At 42.9% G+C, this 24,416-nt stretch overlaps 1 protein-coding gene across 1 annotated transcript; it reads left to right on the forward strand.

Moving 5' to 3' along the window:
- The first annotated feature begins 464 nt into the window (after positions 1-464).
- Positions 465-24,100, forward strand: LOC306700604 (mitochondrial intermediate peptidase-like). Its single transcript, XM_079165665.1, has 19 exons — positions 465-800; positions 974-1,147; positions 1,283-1,371; positions 1,550-1,636; positions 1,774-1,837; positions 1,949-2,131; positions 2,673-2,829; positions 2,951-2,999; positions 3,885-3,945; positions 4,113-4,165; positions 6,181-6,334; positions 6,525-6,602; positions 7,086-7,293; positions 7,964-8,073; positions 8,297-8,371; positions 8,785-8,901; positions 12,407-12,528; positions 13,906-13,979; positions 23,442-24,100. Exons 1-19 carry the CDS (start codon positions 654-656, stop codon positions 23,540-23,542), a joined length of 2,103 nt encoding a protein of 700 aa, XP_079021791.1. The 5' UTR covers positions 465-653; the 3' UTR covers positions 23,543-24,100.
- Positions 24,101-24,416: the final 316 nt, after the last annotated feature.

The following is a 24,416-nucleotide window of genomic DNA, read 5'->3' on the forward strand; positions in this document are numbered from 1 at the left end:
TTTATTAGTGTTATTTGCTCTTTTGTCATCCTAATATATTGTATAGTTAAATATAGTTTTCATACAGCATATAACTATTACGGTAAAGGTGAGATGTAATGTCTTTGGTGTTTTCGATGCACGACATTGACCTGCTTTTATTGTGTAGGGGCTTCAAAAACAAGTAACCACCGTCGCTTCTATGTGACGTCATCGCGTAATGGTTTTTCAGTAGCCGGTCGCACTTTCGACACATGTCAGTTGTACGTTTCTTTATTATTGTTACTCAAAATGCAATACTTTGACAAAATAAATATGCAATGTGTTACTACATTACATTTTTTATGAAGGTGACTTATTTTAAATATGTATTTATACAATTTTTATTTTTTAACGAAAGTACCACCTGCTACAGTCGCTTAGCTTGGCTTAGATGGTCATTGAGCTAACACGTGAGTGTCTGTTGGCTTGACAGGTACGACTCTTGACACATAACAACAGTTCAGTGAGGCTTAAATTAAAGAAAAACGGTTAGAATATATCAACGTTATTTATATTAGTTGTTGTACATTTCCGGCTTTTAAAAACAGGCTCACATTGACGCTAAAGTTTAGCATGTCCTCTGTCAGCCACTGTCAGTAGACATCACCAGGAAGGAGCAGATATAGTACAACATGTCTGCGTGTAAAAGGTTACTTTACGTTGTGAAGCACCGGAGCTTGTGGACGCATGTTCGGAGAAATGTCACAACGTGGTCTCCTGTTGGAGCTGCTTTCAACGCCAAACATCAAAAACGACCGAGCTTGTTCGAGAAAAACGTGGTTTGTATTTGTCTTTAAATATGTCTGCTAAGTTACAACACCGCTACATGAGTGCATGCAGCTTTACTGAAATAATGTAAATAGAGAGTGCATCAGTCATGACATTCCCATTGTGTGTGTGTGTGTGTGTGTTTGTGTGTTTGTGTTTTGACCTCCTGACCTCCTGGTTGCAGGGTTTGTTTGGGGTGCCAGAGCTGAGCTGTCCTGCAGGCTTCCAGGCTGTCACAGACAGAGCTCTGAAGAACACGGAGCGTCTGGTGGAGAACGCCTGTTCTTGTCCTCCAGGCGTTGAGACGGTCGAGTCTTTTGACCAACTCTCAGATGGTTTGTGTAAAGTGGCTGATCTGGTGAGTTCAAACACCCCCACAAATGCACACTTCTGAAACTGTGCCGCTAGTTACGACTCATGTATTCTGCATCATCTGCTTAATTGTGTTATCTGAAGAGTTGTGAGCCAACTGTCATTTTTCTTGCTATTACAGGCAGACTTTGTGAAAGTGGCTCATCCAGATCCAGCGTTTCGCGAGGCTGCAGAGAAGGCCTGCATAGAGATCGGCACGGTTGTGGAGAAGTAAGTGGCACCTTAACAACGATCTGCACAAATACGCACCTCAGCACATCTAGCTTATGATCTATGATCAACTTGTACAACAGTAAGAAAACGCTGGTCGTTAAAAGATATTAAACAGCTTCAGTACTCGATAGATGTTCACTTGATGATGTTCATGTTCGCTGGTTGTGTGTTTCAGGCTGAACACCAATGTTGAGCTTTGCAAGAGCCTAAAAACATTGCTGGACAGCCCGGACATTGTGGCTAAACTGGACGCTGATACGAGGTAATTTTTTACCGTCATCTTATTTAGTATCTGGATATGTCACTTGTTGTTTATCTCTTGCCATACATACATCGATGTCTAATGATAATATCCTCCCGTATGATGGTAAGTGATTGATTGATTTCTGCCTTCTCTAGACGAGTGGCAGAGCTGTTCCTGTTCGACTTTGAAATCAGTGGAATTCATCTGGACGACAAACTGGTGAGATGGTCATAATATAGATGAGTAATCAATACTGTGTAAAGACAACATGTTTCTCCTTTATGCAGTGTGATTTTTACTGAACTTGGTGCTTTTTATTTCCCTCTGCAGAGGAAAGAGGCCGTCGCCCTCCACGTGAAGCTGTTGGATCTAAACAACGAGTTTCTGGTCGGCTCTCACCTGCCGAACAGAATTGCGAGGTCTGCGATTCCCGAACATCTACACCTGCACTTTGCAGACGAAGGAAGCTTCATCCAAGTTGGGGGATTACACGCAGACTCCCCCGATGACTTGGTGTGTGTGCTTTATTTGCTCCGGGTCACCACAAAACCTTTCTCGCTTCTGCTCAGCAGGTGGCACTGTTGCCTTATATTAGATTAAGGGAATTTTTTTAATTATAGTAGCCAATAATTTCCTGATTAATGATAAAATTAAAGCTTTCGAAACACAAAAAAGGAGAGTTTGAAAGCATTTTTTTATTAAATATTAGCTCCTCCCTCCTGGAGGTGTCTATAAAATTGTCCAAATAATCTCTTACAGTTACGAACTTTAATTTGAAAGATTTCAATATTATAAAGTTACAAGAATAGGCTTTATTTATATTAACCGTTTTTCTCTAATCTTAATGTCATCACAGTCTGAGTCACATAAACACAACTATCTCACGCTGCAGGTAACGGTAAAGTAATAATTAATGTCTACACATGACCATCCAAAGATCTCTCATCTGTAGCTCTGGATTAGCAGATTGCATTTGTCTTCTTCTTTGTTGATATGTCGCTTAATATTATGTTGTGTCCTGAATTTTGCTCTTCATTCTCTCTTCCACCTGCAGGTGCGAGAAATAGCGTACATGATTTACCTTTATCCAAACGCAGATTTGATGGAGTGTCTGGAAGAGCTGCTGAAATGCAGATACAAACTGGCCAAACTGGTCGGCTACGAGTCCTACGGACACAGAGCCCTGAAGGGAACGATGGCCAAGACACCAGGTGGATACGTCTCTCGTTGCTTCAGCAAAATTGTAGATTCTAAGTTGCTCTTATAGTGCGTTTGGCAACTAGTTTTAGATATTTGAACATGCTGCAACGTCATTTTTCTCTCTGTTTGTAGAAGCGGTGATGAGCTTTCTTCAGCTGTTAACGGACAAGCTGTCAGACAAGTAAGTGTTTGTCAAAGATGTGGGGAAAAATGTAAAGCTCAGTATTCTGTGACATTACAACTGTCATCCATAAAACCAAATAAAACGACTAATAAACTAAAGAAATCTTAGTTGACTTCGACCAAATGACCGATAGGATGACTCGTCTTTTTATTTTTGCACCTCCAACATCTCCACACATCCGTGCACTGCTGTCATGGCCGATCTACCCACTCTGCTTGGTTGGAGTTGGGCTCTGTTGTGGCTGTCTGCATCTTCACTGCACATGTTCCAGTAGTACATGTGTTTGTGTGTTTTGTGGGTTTGTAACCTTTTAAAAACATTAGCTAAGGACTGTAAAATACATCAGCCAGGTGTTGTACGCTAACTTGCTTTGAGCCTGGAGTGTCTTGACGATGCTGAGTTTGTGGTGGAATTTGGTTTGATGGGCGAGGAACCAGAATGTTGGCGGTGCGGAAGTTGTTACAGTTAATGTATCTGCAAATTGGCAGCTTTGGTACTAAGTGCTACAGCTCACGCTTTGTTTTGTTTTGTTCCTGTGAGCCAGTGTTGGTACCGCCGCTCACGCCCTCTGTTTAATAGTTTGTTTTTGGACTCCCTCTGTGTCACATTCCCTGAGCCGGCATCTGTGATCTTCCACAGCCCAGAAATATGCAAGTCAGGTGCACCTGAGACTCTAAATTACCCACAGGTACGAATGTGAGCGCGTTGGCCCGGCAGCCGGTCCAGGGTGTTCCCCTGCCTTCAGCCAAATGCATGCTGGGATAGGTTCCCCCCCCCCCCCCCCCCCCACACCCTTTGACCCTGGAGAGATACATAGGTAAAGACTGGAATGACTGCCTCAAGGCAATGAGCTCATAACCGTTTTTCTTTTTCATCTCACAGAACAGCCAAAGACTTTACGATGTTGAGGAACATGAAGAAAAAACTCAACCCTCGAAATTCTGTGAGTGATTTTTCTTTTTCTTTTGTTTCGCAACATATTCTTACACATTTCCCTTAATCAGTATTATTTGCCCAATGGTTTAAAGCATTTTCTTTCTATTTTAGAGTCACTATAATTCACTGTAGTCTATCACATGTAAATAAAGTACTGCTGGTGTTGTTTCATAGGAGCTCATGCCTTGGGACCATCCGTACCTCAGTGGTGTGTTGCGTGCTGAAAGGTGAGTAGTATCGGATGCCTGCTGTCATTTGATAAAGTCATGTTGATCAGTATCTTTGAGATGTTTGTAATTCCATATTACACCGAGGTGTGAGCTGTTATTGACTCATCCTCGGGTGTCGGGTGTTATAAAAGGTGTTAGGAGAGAAGTATGGGAGTTGTCCAAGTGTTCTCTCAGACTCCTTTCTAATCCAGGACAATCATATCTGGTATAATCTGTCTTCTGACTGTCTCTTTTCAGTGTTTGTAGCTGTGGCATTTTGGGGGTTTTATGTTTAGGCCCTGAATCCCAGTGTTTGTTTACATTAGACACACGGCTACATTATGGTGGTCAAACTGTTGCTCCTACACATTTTGTCTCTTCTATTTCTCTGGCTGTCATGTGTTGTTTTGACGTTATTCAGTTTTTTTTAATTTGATGACTAATGCACCAAATATGATTATTGTGAGTAAATATAAATAGCATGTATTTCTTTGGCCTTAAAACATGTATTTGTTGTGCGTCTGTATTTCTCAATAATGGTCTCGTGTTAATGTGACAAACTAAACGATGGTGTTCAGAGAGCTCGTGTTCTAACTAGTTGATCTGAGGGAGTTTATAAGTTCGGTCAATGTTGAACGTCTGCTGTGACTGACGATGGTTCTGAAACGGTACAATTAATCGTTTCGTCATTTATTAAAGCCAAACATTTACCGGTTTCCCGCTCCGTAACTTTGTAAATGGAAGAAGGTGTTTTGGCGTTGGACTGTTCTCTGGACACGAGGAAACGATGAAACACATCTGGATCAGTTGAATACAAAAGTGTTAGTTGCAGCCGTTACCAACAGCTGCTTTTATGTTGTAATAGTTTTGATCTCGTCACTGAAACACTTGATTTTATACCTTTTTTTTTTTTTATTAGAAAGATTCAGAACAGTGATATGGGGAACAAAAGGCAACAGAGGTCCCGGGGACGTTGCAGTTCATGGTCTGCGCCTCAAACCTCTGCGCGCCCCGTTACTCAAACTCCTTTCTCATTTCAAACTCATTGAAACAGCGATCATCTGCCATTGAGTGTCTCCAACTTCAGCAGATATCTCTGTCCTTAATGAACTGCACATTTCCCTCCCAGCAGTCTCCAGAGACTAATAACACGACGGGCCAAGCGTTCCGGAGAAGTTTTAGATAAATCTTTATTACAGACATTATGGATCCCTCAGGTGTCCTTTTGGATTTAAGCGGCCAACAAATCGTCTGCGTATTCGTGTGCTGGTGACTGTTCCCAGGGCTTCTGAGGAGGAGTGGATCTGCTCACTGGTCCTCCTCTCCGTCGCGCCGCCCTTCATTTCTAATCTTCTCCTGTTTTGGTGGTTTCTGGGCTCCGCTAGTTAGCAGAACATTCCTAAAGAAATTCAGGATTGCATTAATGAGCGGTTTCCCCTCTGAGCTGCTTCTGTTTTCTGCCTCGCACAATTTAACACTCGTCCAGTCTCTCTCGTGACTTTTCTCCCAATCGCTCACTCAATCATTTTCTCTTTATCTCTGCTTGTCCATCAGTGTTCAGACTCTCATTGAAACGAGGTCCAGATTGTGTTTGTTCGGTAAACGGAGCCGCGCTCGGCAGCCGCAGTCTGTTAGTCATCACTGATAATACACTACATGTGGTGTTGAAGCTAAACAAGCGTTTACAGCAGCATGAACGCATCCATTTTAAACACGGTGGGGCCCTCTCCTCGCGATGGTCTCTTTGTCCTACCGGTTATCACAAATGTGGAATGGTCGGGCGAGTTTTAGCCGGACTTGCTCAGCCTGCAAGGAGACATCTACAGAAATGATGGTCATTGTCAATCTTTTATCTGTCTTGTCCTTTTTTAAATAGTGATGTGTGTGCATTAGGACTGAGTGGTGTTTGGGACGTTTATACTCTATCTGGTTGTGTTTTTAAATAGTCCGACACTTCCATACACGGAGTAAACTTGAGTCCTAAGTCCTTTTTATTTGTTTTGTTTTGTTGTGGTTTATTTTGCTCATGGCAGGTACAACATAGAGCCCAGTCTGTACACTCCCTATTTGTCTCTGGGCGCCTGTATGGAGGGTTTGAACAACCTCTTCTCTCAGCTGTACGGCGTGTCCCTGATGTCCGAACACGCCAGTGCTGGAGAGGTCTGGAGCGAGGACGTCCGCAAACTGGTAAACCTGACTAACGGATCACTGCCTCTCTCTAAAATGTTGGTGTTTGAAGTCTGTTCTGTGTCTCGTTTTAAAACAAAGACGGCTTTCTACCATGTGGTAGCAAAGGTGTATATTTCAAAGATCAAAGTTTTTCAATACTGTGTTTTAATATGTCTTTATGTGTGTGTGTGTGTGTGTGTGTTCCCAGGCTGTCGTACATGAGACAGAGGGATTAATGGGATATATCTACTGTGACTTTTTCCACCGGCAGGATAAACCTCATCAGGTGTGCATACACACATCTACAATGTCTTCACAGGTTGTTGAGAGTTCCTCCTCAGGAGATGGGCCTCTCCGTAGTTTTTAATTCAGCTTTCAGATCAAATATTCTTTATCTGCGTAACAGAATAAAAGCCCTTTTCACTGACGTAAGGCAACGTGGAACCTTGAAACTGACAAAATGTAGTAAAAGGTTATCAGACAAGTCAAAAATATAACTGAATACATAATATTGATAGTCAAATAATCAGTTGATCGCACTGCAATGCCTTTAAACAGTGTAATAGAATATGTCGTGAAGTAATGATTATTAGATGCCAGAAAAGAAGACTGTTGTAATCCGTGACATGCTCTTGTGTTGTTTTCTTAATTTAATCAGTGATAAAATATGCAACTACGTTGTTTTATCTCCTCCTCCTCCTCCTCCTCCTCCTCCTCCTCCTCCTCCTCCTCCTCCTCCTCCTCCTCCTCCTCCTCCTCCTCCTCTCAGGACTGTCACTTCACCATCCGCGGCGGCCGCCGGTGCCCAGAAACGGGTCAGTACCAGCTCCCAGTCGTGGTGCTGATGTTGAGTCTGCCCCACCCGACCAAGAGAGCCCCCACCCTGCTCACCCCCGGCATGATGGAGAACCTCTTCCATGAGATGGGACACGCCATGCACTCCATGCTGGGACGCACCCGCTACCAGCATGTGACGGGTGAGCTGTGAGCACAGATGAAAACCATGTGCAACTTACAAACTTCTTTTAAAATATTACATCTCCATAGAAATGATAAATGACCAAGTAAGACAAAGATATATGAGGATTGTACATGTGTGTCATCTTAAAATTATGTCAAAAGCAGTAATTGTGTTGTAACCTACGGAGCCCCAAGTTATTCATAACAGTGTGGTGAATTAAAAATGGAGAGTAAATGTGATAGCTTGAGCCCAGAGGAGAACTTTTAGATCATGCTTGGCAGGTAAAGTTGTCATTCAATACAGTTTCTCTTGTCAGCTAAAGCTGATGGATGTCTTCTCCAGTAATTCAAGATCCCTAAACTGTTTATGTTACACTAATAACAGTATCCATGAACTCAACTTCAGGCTGTTTTCTTGATGGACACCATGTTTACAGCTGTTTAGACATGCTACTTTAATTACTATTGTGTCTGAAAGCTCACGGCAGTCACATCTCCTGTAACTTTAATCTTATCTTTTTTTTTACCTCTAAATCTCTTTTTGCATCAGATGTTGTTCTTGATATTCCGTTAAAACGACGCACAGTACTGACCACAGTCGGGTCGATTCTGGAGTGATTTGGTCAGACCTCCTTGTGTTTTAGTTTTTGTGTTCTTGTCTCTGAGCTCTGACGTCCTCTCCTGCAGGAACCAGATGTGCGACTGACTTCGCTGAAGTCCCGTCCATCCTCATGGAGTACTTTGCCACTGACTACAGAGTCATCAGCCAGTTTGCACGCCATTATGAAACTGGACAGGTACACCGAAACCCTCAGAATAACGATCACCTCGAACCACTAAAATATGACTCAAGATATTTTCCAATACATCAGGATTATATGAATATTAACACCTTCATTTTTCAGCTTTTAGCTGTGACAATCTTTATAAAGATTGAGTGACATCTGCAGTTATCGTGACTAAAAGGATGGACTAGGATGAGACGAAATGATGTCTTACTGTCTGTCATTGTCTACTCAGCGTCTCCCTCAGAGTTTGGTGGCTCGCCTGTGTGAGTCAAAGAAGGTGTGCGGAGCCGCAGACACCCAGCTGCAGGTATAATGACCAACCTCTCACACACACACACACACACACACACACCTAAAAGTATGTTTCACTTTCACAAGAACACACAACTGCAGAAAGACTGCTCGCTGTGTGATCAACAATCCATCCAGTACAAAAGCCTCCGGTCCGTTTTTAGTGTGGCTCGTCATAAACATTTAACAGCATCTTGTGGTTGAAAGGCACGAGCTTTGTATCATTAAACCGACACAGTTAGTCAGATATTTCATTATTAAACCATATTACCGTAGTTTTCCTTGCTGAAGGCTGCTGGTTTGTCTTTTAGCTGTTTTAACGAACAGGGATTCCACGTAAACTACTTTAATATCGTTATTGATGGTTGATGAAAACTGTATTCATTTTCTTAGCAGAAAAATAAATAGTGTTCTTTTTTTCTTGTGCAGATTTTCTATGCGGTGTTGGACCAGATCTACCACAGCCAGCCTCAGAACCAGACCACCACGGAGATCCTGGAGGAGATGCAGCAGAAGTTCTACGGCTTGCCTTACACGCCCAACACGGTACATCTCCAGCTGAGGCGCTTGTCTCTAATACCGTGTCTTTAGATCGATTACGGTCTTTGGGGTTTGATAATTCGGGGAAAGTTCTGTGCTTTGGTTCCCTAAAGACTGAGTTGATCTCGGCACAGAAACAAACTTGGACGAGGACTCCTTTCAGCTTTCTACTCTTTCTCCTTCTCTTTCCTTTCTCCCTGGTTTTTATATCTTTTACCAAGGCACAGCAGCGTTTAAGGGATTAAAGCCTTTTTTGAAGCCCTGCTAAAATAACAAAGCGGAGGTAAACTCTGAATGAGCTCTCCCTGGGGTAAATATTTGAAACTCTTCCTCCCGGTCCTTTAATGAAAAACGCTCTCTATTTCCCCCACTTTTGCAGCTGTGGGCGAGTGGGTGAGGCAAAGGAGGGAGAAGTCATAATTTAGCCAGGAATGGCCTTCATAAAGCATTTACTCTGGGCTGTAATTATGTGGGGTGCCATCAGGAATAGAGATTACACAACTTCTGTATATTCTCCCAAACGTCTTGAACGTCCAGGGCGGCGTCCTCCCACTCCTCTGCTTGCGTCCTGCTTCGTAGCTCCCTCTCTCCAGAGGTTGTGCTTCATGTCCTATAGTCTCTTCAACGTTTCAAACCACACTGAAAGATCTAACAGACACTTCGCCCCCGTGTGCACAGCCAACCACAGCAGGATCCTCTTTCCTCATTCCAACTCGGCAGAAACTGAAGGATGATTGCGGCGCTTTAAGTTTCATGTATTGGATCATCGTTGGATCGGAGCAAGTGAAAACAGATTTGTTTAGACCCTTCAATGACAGACTCTACTTAAGCTTGTTTCTTTTAGAAAAATGTGCCCTCTGTTTCTTTCTCTCTCTCTCTCTCCTCGGGAAAAGTTTCCACAGCAAAGTGAACTTTTGAGTGGCTAATAGGTTACGGAGAGCGCAGATTATAAACATTAGGGTGATGGTGACATGTGTATAGTTTATAGAGCAGGGCTATCATTTCCCACTGCGTGCAGAGAGAGAGAGAGAGCGAGAGAGAGCGGATCAGCTGTAAGTAACACACACCACATGCTCACCCTTGAGCCGAAGATAATATTTGGAAATAAATGGCAGAAAGCAAGATGTTCTGCTCGCTGTGTTGACATTTCTTTAATCTGCTGTTCTTGGCTCGAATGCTTCATGATTTTTTTTAATGAGCAGTGTTTTTAATGCACACTCGAGCACATTTAATCCACACTTTCCTGTGGAAATGAGAATGCACCACGAGTTGAGTTTAGACGGAACAAAACGTGTCTTTTATCTCACTTGCGAGAGGAACGGAGTTAAAAGCCTGTGCTTTTTCATTTTTGAACGTCGGGATCAAAAGGATATCTCGCTGACATGTCGTCCACTTGCACTCTCACACAAAAGTTGACATTAATCATTTGATGTGAGGCGATGGGGGTTTTGGAAACAAAGGAAGTCTGAAGATCATTTATGTGGCACGTTTGAAGTGTTTAAAGCGTAAAAACCAAACAGCTCTTCAATAGATTTTCATTTGTTTCCAGTATACGAGGACGTACAGGGAAGCTGAAGAGTCTCCAAATGAAAGGCTAGATTTAAGAACTTGAGCAACAAAAAGTCCAATATGAATCTTTATTAATGTTGCTTTCATGAATCAGAATAATTGATGCACATTTTGTTTTTGTCGGTGTGTGAATTAGCTTCAAGCCGCTATAACAGACTTCTAATCTACATGACTGAAGGCACCGCTGCGTTCAGCCGACACAGCAAACTTTAGCGTTAGCTTGCCCGCGGTTATCTGATCCAGAGCGGCCCTCAGGAGAGAGTTTCACTCTTATTAAAAGTCACCGCAGCCCAGAGCAGCTCGTCAAGTCAACACTTTCAAGCTTATCGCTGGATCGACCCAGCTGTTTTTAAAGTTTATTACACTTTGAGATCCGGTAATATCAGTTTGAAGGTGTTTATGTAAGATGAACGTAATATACAGGATTTTATATTTATGTTTGTTGTTTTGTGGCTTTTGGTTTGTAGATTAGTTTTCCACTTTGCGGTATTTTAATTCAGTCCTTGTTTCACTCCAATGACTTTAAACTGCTTTATAATCATAAGGTTAATACATTTTTTATCAGAATAATAAAGTCGGTATAATTCAAAACTGATGAAACAGACTTTTTAATTAGTTCTTTATAGTGTATTAATATTATAATGCCTTTTATATAAAGTATGAACTCAGGTCTCCCTTGGAAATGAGATCTCAATGAGATTGCTCTAGTTATTATGTTTATATAAACAAAGGATCACGTGTAAAAAAGATTAGCTCGTACTGATGAGCCCACAGAGAACCCGACTGCTGTTCCCCTCAGATATTTGGCTTCTTTCAGCTCAGTGTTTTGGTTTTGGTTTTGGTATTGCACCATAACGTTGTTGTGCCAGGAGCTCAACTCCGTTTGGTTCTCTTTGTATTCCTTTAAAGACAGATTCAATAAATGTGGGTCACCTCACACGACCTCTCTTCCAAACCGTCTGGACCAGAGTGAGGGCCGAAACTGGAGCCTGCGCCGTCGGCACGGTCACAAATGTCGTGCTGCACATTGGCGTTGCAGAAATGATGAATCGGCTTCAAGGCATTCTCATTAAACATCCTTTGCATTAGACAATTATTTCCCCCGCCATTTGAGTATGAATCATAAATCCGTTTAAAGTGGTGGCGGGAGGCGTCTGCAGTCTGTTATGATTCTGTTAACTATGTCTTTTCTAAATGGCTGAATGTTTGAGTATTTGCCAGCTGAATTCCCCCAGAGTCCCCGTTTGCAGAGATCATAAAAAAAGGCTCGTCTTTATAGATATGTGGAGGGCCCCCCCGGGCAACCCGGCGGGAGGAGAAGGGAGGAGAAGGGGGCTTTCTACCATTTAGGAATTTCCATGTTTTGGCCTTTTTAAAGAAGGAGCTGTCAGGTTGTGATTTAATGCTTTGTTATAGAGGTTTGTTGTCGGAAAAGGTGTATTTATGCAACAGTATAATGGCATCAATAAAGACGATGGAGGCGGCTTAGAAGATGAAACAAACGTTTGACATATTTGTCAGCAGATATTTAATAGTTGTATGTTTCAATTTAGTTGTAATGCCAAAACTAAGTACTTTTTTTTTTTTTTTTTTTTTTTTTCAATTTCATTGATGTTTTTCACCCCCGTTGAAGTCTCAGCTGTCATTAATATTTTGTTTACTGGGATAGTTCGCTGCGGTCATGGAACAGCTTCTCTCAACCGTTTCTTTACGAGCAGAAACATTTTAAGCCTTTTTTACGGCTGTGATGTCGTCCTCTTCCTCACTGCTCCCTCACCACACACACACACACACTGATCATACATTAATACTGTAGAGGTTTGCTGTCACATCCAGTCTGGTAGAAGTAGAACCTGCTGACGTGCAGATTATTTTTAAGATGCCCTGTCTGTGAAGGTGATGATGTTGTGGCTACATTTTTTTTTTTTTATTTCCTCCACAGGCGTGGCAGCTGAGATTCAGCCACCTGATTGGCTACGGGGCCAAGTACTACTCCTACCTCATGTCCCGCGCCGTGGCCTCAATGGTGTGGAAACAGTGCTTCGTTCAGGACCCTTTAAATAGGTGAGACAGCTGCTCATGGTTAAAACATTCAATAACAAAATATCAAATTAAGCGTGCAGAAATGGGAGGAAAGATGTTCAACTTCCCTCTAACAAGAATGTGAATGTCCTCGACTTCTTATTGAAACACTTTGTGTGGGAGGGAACTGGTTCATTACAAGAGATTTTGGGAAGTTTGACTTAACAAATGAATTAAAACTGATTCTCCTGGCAATGAAATATAACAAACATGGAGACTTGTTGAGACTATTTTTGCAATAGAAAGGCTTTTTATGACATTTTAATGGCCTTTTAATGTGAAGCGGCTGCCCCCAAACAAGCGAGACCAAAGTTTAACAATAAAATCCTAAACAGTGATTCAGCATTGGCACTGACTCACCAAACTCCACTACCCCAAAGTGGAAGCACAGCTGGTGGAGAACAGAAACAAACAGCCAGTAAATATAGGCTCCATGTTACTTTGATACAGAATAGTGAAGTTAAACTAAAGCATATGTGCAGATTTCAATATTTACACGCTTAATTTAGTAGTACATGTCGTCATGAAGACTTTCAGTGGAAAGAACACATGAGATATATATTTAAGTTCCGTATGACAGCTAGTGGAGCACACAACAGTTTCTCGGGGAGAAGTTGTGACACTGCTAACTTTGATTGCATTGATTTTGATTCTTGCGATTTATCGTTATGGAATTCATTTGAATAATTTGCCTAATTTGAATGGATTTGATGTGTCTCAGAGGTCAGTGAGGTGTCTTTTACAGTTCAGCTCCTCTACTTCAGTTTCCACACGGGTATGTTGTGATCAACCCTGAATCTTCGCTCTGTTTTGAGTCACTCGTTACCTTGTGTTCCTGGTGGGAGGGGCACACAGATGATGTAAAAGCATTAGTAGCGCTGAGACGAATGCCTTCTGACAGGCCGTCTTCCCACGTTTACCGTTAAAGTCTCCGTCGTCTGACATTGAACATGACGTTGATATGAAACTCACGCCGACTTGGCAGGTTTCTGATGTAATTCACAGAAGTGTTTGCCTTTTGGACAAAGCACAAACGCTTTGTTCGTAAAACGAGCCCTCTACCGTCTCTCCATCGAGTGGAGCCCCGCAGCGTCCCCCCCCCTCCGCCTCTCTTTTCTTTTCCTTTGCTGTCTCTCTGTCTTCCTGTCTTCCCGTCTTCCCTTTCCCTCTGAGATTTGTTTTAGTTCCACCTGCAGTTGTCAGATCTCTGTTTCCTGTCACCTGTGTGTTGTGAACAGGCAGCTTAGGAGACTTGGCCCCTGGGCTCCGAGTGGCAGTGGTGGAGTTGTTGACGGCAGAATTCAGGTGTCTGTAACCTCATCTCCTTCTCCCTTCTGTGTTTCTCCTTCTCTTTGTCAGGGACATGGGTGAGCGTTACCGTCGGCAGATGCTGGCCCATGGAGGAGCCAAGGAGCCCATGCTGATGGTGGAAGGTAACTTTACCACGTCCATCACTTTTTCCCCCCCAAGATGTTTAAAGAATCTTTTTAGATTTACCCATAAAAGTCAACAAAGCTCATTATTTTAGCACCAGTTTATCTGAACATGTTTGGGTTACATCAGATTTCTAGGCCTCAGTTCTCCTAATATTTTTGGGCTCTCTGCTCACCTTTTGACCCCGTTGCCTTAAGATAACAGTCGCCCCTCCTCGTGGAAGACAGCTTCTCTTCTCCAGGCAGATTTAGCTCATTTGTACCATCTTTAAAATGTTTTCAGATCCCCCAGAGTTCATCTCCAGGTTTCCTTCGGTTTAGGAATTAAAGTGTCAATCCATTGGCTAAAAGATAGGTTTTTGCATAATTACTGTAACATTATGCTGTTGAATTTGTTTTGACAGCCTGGAGGGTCAACTGCTCTAAAATGTGTTTTTTTCCAGCAGCCTGTGAGGCAGAAAAACATCCTTGAAGGACGACATACTGATTTCTAGTTAGAATGTGCGTCAGAGGGATACACATAAAGTTAGATCATAAAAGTAACCTTTTTTTATTTACCAGTTATTTTTCAAATGTGTAAAAGGGTTATACAGTATTATAGAGGAAGAAGAAATAAAGAAATTACATGACAAATAGATAAATAAATGAATAAAAAACGATACATGAAAACAGTAAACATTGTTATATATTCGAGTACATGAGACAACTGTGAACCCAATTTCTCCCACGAAGGATTATCAATCTACAGCATAAACTAAGGAAAACATGTATTTATATTTTAAGTAAGATTGACAAGAGTGCTCGGTGTCCATTACAGTCCTTAAACCTCGCCAGTAAAGATGGTGTTGAGCATCACCTGAAGGGAATCGTAGCTTGAGTTCGTCATCCAACAGGAGCAGCTGTGAGTCCATTAGTCAGGTGTTCACACCGGCTGCTGTTGTGGTTTGGCTCGCTCTGTGCTTGAGCTCCCACAATGTTTACCGATTTGAACACGCCTCCCAATGTCTCTGATCTTTGTTTACAACAGCAACCCAGAGACACAGCCGGTCCTGCTGTGGTATAAATTGTCGAGTCAGCTCCCTCTGGCAACCACACGCTATTCATGCTAGTCCAACCCGTTTCTGAGGTCAGTTATATGATCTGCTTCGGGGGGAAAAAAATAGCTCAAAGACATTATGCTGCTTTTTTTTTCTTTTTTTTGAACACAGACAAAATCCAGAAGGCAGGAAATACAGACATGGATGATTATGGGTTTGAACCATAAAAAACGGCTGACTCTGCAGGGTTAAAACACACATTGAACACATTCAACTTTGTGTTTAACCAACATTTTTCAGCCATGCGAGCAGTGTGGCTCTAGAGATGGCATTGTCAGTCAGTTGGTCTACCACGTCGGTGACGACTGAAACTTCTCAGCTGTTGGATGGATTGCCGTAAATTATTTTGTTCCTCCCTTGGTGGGAACTTTTCAACCAGTGTAATAAAGCACTTAATAAACACATAACAGATATTCAGGAATTAGTCCTCTGTCGGGGGTATCCTCCCCTGATAATTTGGATTGCAATCAAATACCTGCAAAGCTAAATGCATCCCCATCAGTCTCAGCTGTACTTTGTGTTTTAGCGCTAAGTAGCAAATGTTAGCATGCTAACACGCTAAACTAAGATGGTGATCATGGTAAACTATATCCCTGCGACACATCGGCATGTTATCATTGTGACGTTGTGTGTAGCCAAACATGTAAGCGTGTGTGCATCCTCACAGAGCTGCTAGCATGGCTGTAGACTTGTTGTTTGGATATCTTCTGGTGCGTCTGTTTGTAACCGTCAAACTGGCGTTAATCAGGTGATGTCATTTTCAGCAGAAGCTGTAGTTTCTTCCAATAGACACGACGGGCGAAAACAAACGACTTCCTCCTGTTTCTGTTCCTTCCTCCTCCCCATCACTTCCTCCTCCCCTGCTTCAGCAGTCACTGTGGCATGTCTGGACAGGACAACAGGAGAGAAGGAGAGGGATTAGTAAGATCAGGTGACATTTGGGAGTGTACTGTAAATCTCTCCCTCAGGGTCACCTCGACGCTCCTCCTCCAGATTGTCCCTTTGGCAGCTCCAACTAAGGGCTGCGCCCAGCTTCTGAAGTTACAGCCACCAACCGATCAAGTCCTTGTTATTAGATCTACTGTCCAATTAACTGTTGTTGAACTGTCAATATTTGCGTTTTATGGCTCCCTTTGAAGTGAGTGCTACTCTAATTATAGGCCAAGGCCTTGTGTGCAGAGTAGTTATCCAGGTCATATTGATCCCTCTGGCTGTCATAAGTCATAAGTCATCGTACAAGCCTTCTGCAAAAATGTCTGCTTGGGGGAATAACACGAACACAAAATGATTTCAGTTTGCAACAGACAATAGATTTAGAGCCTTGAAATGGCTAGATGCCATTTCTGGTCCCGCATGTTTGGCACATTTCCCATAATACATATTTTTTTGTCGACTCTGTGCACCTGCATTTATGACAATCATCTGAAACCCATAATATCTATTCCATGTCTGGAGAAACGCTCAAACAAAGATAAAAAGGATCCTCATTTTTTAAAGAGACTCATTCAGCCGCCTCGCCATTTTGATGGCTTCATACGTCCTCGTAATTTACATTAAGATCATGAAAACCGCAGTCAGATTTATAAAAGGACATCGGTGCATGTGCTGAAACATTTAGCTTTTCACTACTCTTCACTGCGGGGTTGAGAGGTTCATAGCAACCATCTTGAATTCCTATTTTAGGAAAGGAAAACGGGTTTGAATAAGAACAGCCCTTTCTATATCAAACGCAGTATTTAGGCCAGAAGAGAGCACACGACTAGAAGAAGGACGACGCAGACTCCAGATCCGACCCATTACACACAATTCTTTCAAACAAAGACCCCTGTACACATGGCGGTGTGTAACATTTCGCTGCGATCCCCTTCGGCGAGGTGGTGGACAGGGGGGGCACAAGGGCACCCGGGGGAACCGGAGCGGACCCGGGCGAGGCTGATCTAGAGGCCAGCCTTTATCTGCTTGGCTCCTTCCCCACCTGCTGGATGTTTCCCAGGAAAAGACCAGTGTTGAAACGTAAACCCGGGCATTAAACCCAGAGCGGCTAGCGCAAGGACCGAGTGAAATGAGTCCGAGGAAAAAGTGAGAGTAAGACGGAAGAACAAGGCGAGAGAGGGAAGGAGAGAGTGAAAGGTGATCGACTGGCTGAACTGAACCTCGGCTCCTGCCACAGAGAGGGCTTTCATGGCCCAGACTGTTCCCATAGCCCCGACCGCCCGAGCTCAGAAAATGGATCTACTCCGGCTCAGTAGCCGAGTTCTTTTGTCTGAATAGTTCATACGACGGTCGCTAATAAAACCCCACGAGCACGGTGGTCTGCACAGTCCCGCAGCACTTTTGTGACAGTGATGTATAGTTCGGCCTTGAACCAGAGGAGAGAAACGCGACAGCTAAGATGTGAAGCTGCAGAATTCATAATTTATAGCCCTTCACATAAAAGCGGACATGATTTGTGATGCAAATGATCCCTCTCAACAGCACAGGTTGAGAGGGAAGTGTCTCCTCCCGTGATTGAACCTTTAGATGACTCCAGCGCTGTGAAGAAAATAGTAATACAAGTTTTAAAGGCGACATATCATGAAAGACTTGCTTTTTCAGTGCTCGTGTCTTCCAACCCACAAACCGTGAAGTAAGACAACCCAGTCAGGTTTTTTTGTTGGCTTCCTGTATCTGTGACATGCGGGCTCATTAGAATATACAGCCCACGGCTTGAGAACTACCTTTGCAGTGATTCATCATATTATTCTCGCATGCCAATCAGAGCAATTGTGGCTTTTTAATGAGGGAGGCTTAAAGAGGAGCACAGTGATCCTAATATTTGCAAAAACAAAGTATTGTTTGGACAGTTAAGTATTGGACAGACCAACTAGTCACACATCTTGTATGCCTCACATTAGCATAAAGACTTACGGTACATACGTTTCCCAGTTGCAATAATCAGATTTAGCATTTTGTCACAGATTAATTTTCTTCACGTTTTAAGTGGGGAACATTTTGCCACATTAAAGGGCTGGTGTACTGAGTTTTGTACGGTTTATCCTCAATACCATTGCCGGGCTTTCTTTTGTGAAGGCACTTACTCCACAAAGAGCCTCCCTGTGCAGCGTTTGTCATCACCCTTGTCTCGCTTACTTTCTGGGCCTGTCTTAAGTGCTGTTTGTAGAAAAAGCTTCCTGAACTTCAAAGGAGTAATTACAGAGGCAGTGAGCCAAAGTTTGCCTCCAGGTTTGACAGAAGTAACTGCTTTTCACACCTCGACATGTTTCAAATGGTTACAAGCAGCAGCTGAACGGCTTCTGAGGCAGCCAGGAACACGTTTTGAAATGCGTGATCAGCGACTCTTAAAGTGACTTCGTTGTAGTCGTTTGTACGAGCATCTTTTTTTATACGCGTACATGGCATGTGACGCTACAGAGACTCAAGTTACTGCACTCTGAAGTTTGTTCCCTTTTTTTTCAAATGCACAAATGTGGCGTACTGCTGCTCACCTGCGAGTGGGTTTAATTGGCCAATAAAAGCAACCAATTAAATCATGAAAGAACCGAACACAGCCGAGCCCGAGAGAGCGGGATCAATGGCTCTTATAAAACAGCCGGGGATTGGGATTGGTTCAAGACACTTTCCAACCGTGCTGATTAGTACTCTGATAGCAGAACAGCTGTATTCTGCTGTTGGTGCACGAACAGTGTGAAAGTGCTTTTACTACACATACTTCAACAGAGCCAATAAATACATATATTTGTTTTTGTAGGAAATCTGCACTACTCCAGAGGTTGTTGTTAACTCTGACTAATGAGCCGAGCCCCCAAAAAATGGGTTTACTGTTCTGTGAATCTGTTCTTAAAAGAATGTATCTCAGCAGACACTTAACCACCATCTCTAGAAAATAAAAGAACTGGGCGGTAACTCAGATGTTTGATGATTTCAACCAGCAGTAGCCGCAGGCTGGGCAACATTTCTACTGAGTTCTTGTCCCCAGAGCCGTCATTACCGAGGCTCAGAGCTGTTAGCCAGCCACACAGGTCTTCATCTGACTGATAGCCATCGCCCACCACCCTTTAAAGTAGATAGATTACTCTGTGTATGTTCTCCTGTGAGAGATGACTCTCTGTTTACTGGCAAGAGATTTCACTTTGAAGTGTAAGTGTAGAAAGATACTAGGGCAAGTTGCAGCTTCAGGATCAGAGAGAGGAAACGGTAATGGATTTAAATATTCACTAAAATGTCCGTTTTGTTGTTAAAGCAGGTGGCATTTGTGGAAAAGCCAAGTGCTACGTTTAAGCACCCGTCTGAGATAAAACGAGTTTCCATTTCTCAGTGGAAAGAATCTCTCTGCTCTGTATTGAGAGACTAGAAGAGGCCGAGAGAGTCGAGCCAAAGAAAAGGGTCTGTGATGTGAACGTTCCCACACCAGCTCAGGAAGATCGGGGCAGGAATAGAGAGCGAGTGCTGCACTTTGCTTCCCAACAAGTACTCTTGAGCGAAGGTACTCAACCGCCAACAGCTCCAGTGGGGCTGCTCAGTGGGCCAAACTGCAAAGCAGGGATACAGTTGTTAAGAAAGATCCACTGTTTGCTTTTTGTTTAACACTTTTTTTGTTTTTTGTTTTTGTGCGTCTTTTAACACCTGCCCCAAACTCTGCTGGCCAAGTTGGCAAACGCTCCCGGCCCTGAGATGACTGTAACGGGTAGAAGCCCGGGTCCTCAATGGCCGTGTCAGCGCCATTATGAATGGAAATGGAAACTCTTAAATACGAGATGACTCACAAGGCAAAGCCTCTGTCCTAAGGCTCTCCTAACAATGGACACAAAGCAAAGCCTATGTTTGGTTTGGCTCTGCGTTTCCTCGATGCGTCGCCAAGAGTTGAGTTTTAGAGGTCTGCCCACTGTGATGCTGTCAACTCATACAGTATCTGTTCAGAAGTGACTGGAACTCCTTCTCACCAAAGTAGTTCCAGTGAGGTCTGTGGGTAACCCGGTGTGTAGGGACAAAACAAACACATTGCTGTTGAATTATTTTATGTCATTTTTCAACGATATGAGAACAGCAAATAAAATTGGGGCTTAGGCAGAAATCTCAAGACCTGGAAATATAAAACCAACTATTTCTTTGGATGAGTATCGATGACATTTGAGAGTTTTTATATGGAAATGAAAAAAGTGTGTAATACAGTCCAAAACAATCCACTGTCTGTAGTTCAGCTTTTCTCAACCCCTGGTGGGCCACGGCGGTACCAAATGGTTTGATTGAATTAAAATATTTTTTCTAATTTACAAAGCTTAATATCTGAATGTGCTGGTAGCTAACTTTCCCTCTGATGCAGAGACACAAAATGGATCGATGTTGAAACTAAAAGCGATGTCGGAGACAAACCTCTGCCAGCAAAAGCTACAAAGCCTGTGTGGAGGAAAACCCTGAATCCATTAAACGTAGATTCATGGCAGTGATGATTAGGGAAAAGCAGAATATTTATTTTGGGTCATTATAGCTGACAGAGGAATACCACTTAAATACAGCCCAGTATAGGTTAGCCTTAAGTTACATACGGGTGATAAACCCTCCGTGGACTGCACAGCTCCACCATTAACCTCTGTGGTGCCTCCATTTACTTCAGTGCTCACCTGTTTACAGCGTGCTGATGGTGCCCTGTCGGTGTGTTATGTCTGACTCAGCACCACCTCCTTGTGTGTATCTTTTTAAAAGCCGCTTCTCACATCAGATACTCCTCCGCAGTGTTGTTATGACTTTGAGGTTATCTGTGCATTCCTCTCAAACTCTCCCAGGGATGTGGGCTGAGAACAGACTCACTCCTCACGGCTCATTGTTTGAGCCTCTCTTCATCTACTGGCGCTGACACCCGCAGCTGTTGGTGATGAGAAGCCGGCGAGGGCGCTTTTGTTTACCCGACAACCCTCTTTCATGATCACGCCTCCCTTTGCGTCTCCAACTTTCTCCCTCTCTCTCTCTCTCTCTCTTTAGCCTCCCCTCCGTCTCTCTCATCACTGCTGTCATGTTAACGTTGCTTGTTAAACACAGTAAACTGGAGCAGACATCGGATCCCCCCCGTGGACACGCAGTCAGGAAATTACATCTATTAGAGAAAGTGCCGGTGACGCTGCAGACGGCGTACGGCACAGCTCTGTCTGCTCACACGCTGCAGAAGTCAACCAACATGTAGTGTAGTTGTTTCATAGTTGTTTTTGCGATGCAGACCGCTGTAGTGACTGGGGAGATGAGTACCATTCTTTCTTCTAAGCTGTTCTGTGACTGACCTCTGACCTTTTGTGTCGCGTTTGATCATTTAAAGGGGGATAATAATGCAAGGATTAGTAAAATGTCTCATCGACGTGTGATTATTCTCTCAATCTTGACCAAACTTAAACCTGATCACAAAATCTTTTAGATTAAAGCCGCACTATCATATTTTCTTTTTTGTGATGTGAAAGGGATCGTAAGGACAAAACCACAAGAGAACGATCACCTGACTCAGCAGTTCTCAGAGTGTTTAAGCATCTTTCATTTTGTTGTTTTGGTTTTATTGCACACCACTCTACTGTCAGCGACTTGCTTTAATTCAAATTAAACAGTGGCTGTTAACGGCTGTTTAATTTTAGCATTTTTTATGACATACTATACTTAAACAGATTACATTTTTTAATGATATATATATTATACTTTGACTTTTAATGACATTTTTATAGTATGCTGTGTAAAGATTTTCATGGTATACTATACCATCAAATTTATATATATAGTTTTACATTGTTTTGGACAGACATTGACGTAAATTGCAACTCCGCTAGTTGTCGGAGGCACCACAATGCAGTAACTCTTGTGATGACTTGCTATACTATGATTTGTTTTTAATGATATACTATACTATGACATTTTGTCTGACATACTATATGCTTCGACCTTTTCCTCATGTTTTGTTGCACACTGCACTATGAAGAGGTGCAGTGGATACAGCAGAACTTCCTGCAGCCCTTTTTAATTAGGACTGTCATTTATGGTTAGAAATCATCTCTTTCATGTGGCTGCCTAGTTTCCAGGGTCCTTTGCGGTCGTGGTGCATTAGGTACCACTGTGTGCTGGTATCATCTTGTAGCCAAGGGGTAGGGAGCGACCGGTGGGTAAGAGGAGATGATAATCCCTTCTCTGGTGCTCTTATCCAAGGTGATTCTCTCAGGATGGCAGCATCGTAGACTCCCCAGTGTGTGCATATATATATATATATATGAGTGTGTGTGGGGTTGACCGGCCATATCTTGCTGTGTGTGTCCATGTGTTAAGGATCGCTGTGTTAAAAACTCTTTCGCGTGTCCATTCATGCGTGCCTGTGCAGACATGCTTGTGTTTGAGTGAGTGTGTGTGCGTTGGAGTTGACCCGTGCAGGAAGGAGGGGGTGGGGGTGGGGGTGGGGGGGAAAGAGGGCCTATTTACATTGGCAGCTACACAAGGGGAAATGAACTGACTTCAAAGCGGGCGTGCAGCTGAATTGTAAAGCAAGCGAGGGAGTCCTCCACGCATGAGCTGGCAGACAGGTTCTCAAAACACAGACAGACATTCCCAGGGCTCGCTCACGGGCTGCACACACACACGTATTTGCTCTGCAGCGCTGGTCATAGTCTGGTGTATCCAGAGTGTGTTGGTGTGTGAGCTCCGTATCGCCCCGCTGACATGTACAGCATACCTTTTTGGTTTTGGTAAAGGCTGAAATTGAAGATGTTGAGAACTTCATAGCCGTGTTTCACTAGATGCTCTCTGTCGGATCATATCACCATCTGAGGCCCGTTAAGAGAAACAAGCTGTGGAGATACCTTTGAGTGTCTGTGCCCGTTTACACTTCTTCTCAGTAAAGAGAGAACGTATGAGAAGAAATACAAAAAGTACGACATACTGTATTGAAGGATTAGATGTAATATTATACTTTGCACTGATTGCACATCAAATAACGAGATCCACATGTTAAGAATACGACCATCCTTAAAATACATTATACTTGTGAGGATGACGTTGCAGAATTAGAGCAAATGTCTCTGGAGCAGCAGCCCGCATCCATGAACTTAATTAGATTTAAGCATAATTTGGGATAAAAATAGTCCTTGCTTCAAAGGATTTCTTAAAAATGCTCTCATTAGCCTTTTTTTTTTTTGCTCTCTTTTGTAAAACCACTGCCGTAAATTCAGCTTAAATGTTCCAGAAAGCTGCACTTTTCCTGTCCGAATGAGGTGAGATGATTAGAAATAGAAAACCAGTTCATCCCAGATCCCCAACAGTATTGTTTCCTTCCCAGAGACAGATGTGCATTAAGCGCGCACACACACACACACCTTAAAGCCTGCTGCTTTATGTGTTTGTGTGACAGGGATGCTGCAGAGACAGCCCACCATGGAGGACTTTGTGGACGCGTTGGTGTCTGAGCTCAACCCGAACTTTGAAACCTTCATCATGGACTCTGAAAGCTGAAAGACGCCTCTGGCGCCATGGAGGCGGACTTGAACCTTTTACAAGGCAAAGACGTGATACACTAACTAATGATGCACACAGATGTGGCAGCAGGGTGCACCCTCATGCTTACTAAGCATCTTTACTTTGTCTGTAAATGAATTAACATTTTATAAATTGCTGGTCTCTCTTAAAGTCACATTGACTTGTTTTGATGTATTTGGTTTATTACGCTGTTAGTATGAGATTGTGTGGTAAGAATTTAAGACTTGCAAACAACCAAGTCTTCAATTCAAAAAGTCCTGAAGATTTTTTAATATTTTTGCATGTTATTATAAACCGTGTCCCGTTCACAGACCCAATGCTCTGGACTCCCTCGTGTCACCGTTAATATCTTTTCAACAGATTCAACAGTAACTTGTGCCGGGGTCTGATACTGTTTGTTTAATATCATAAAACGGTCTTGAGTTTGTACATGCTGTACCTTTTATCACCTTTTAGTAGCACTGAGCGTTGTTAAAAATGAACAGACAAAAATGTGCTCTGTAATGTAACAAACCCCCATAAATTTCACTACGTTCCCTAATTTTGTGGTTATTATTTATCTGCCTTTAACTTATTTATTTAATGCCATTTTCAGCTCCCATACCAGCAGAGTATTATATGTTCCTGATTAAATCAGTGTGAGGAGCAATGCTTAATCTGTTCTTCCTGTCATGTGGTCATTGTTTAGACTTTACATTAATAACGCTCCATCTGTTTTGTCTGTCAGGAGTGAGGAGGAGGAGGAGGTGGAGGAGGAGGAGTGGGAGGAGGAGTGGTAGTGGTGTTTGGTGAATTTCTCTCTCTGACCTCAAGAGCACCACTTTGTGTTTTGTTGAGAGTTCAGATCTGG

The sequence above is a fragment of the Pholis gunnellus genome, assembly GCF_910591455.1.
Source record: "Pholis gunnellus genome assembly, chromosome: 9".
NCBI classification, from domain to species: Eukaryota; Metazoa; Chordata; class Actinopteri; order Perciformes; family Pholidae; genus Pholis; species Pholis gunnellus.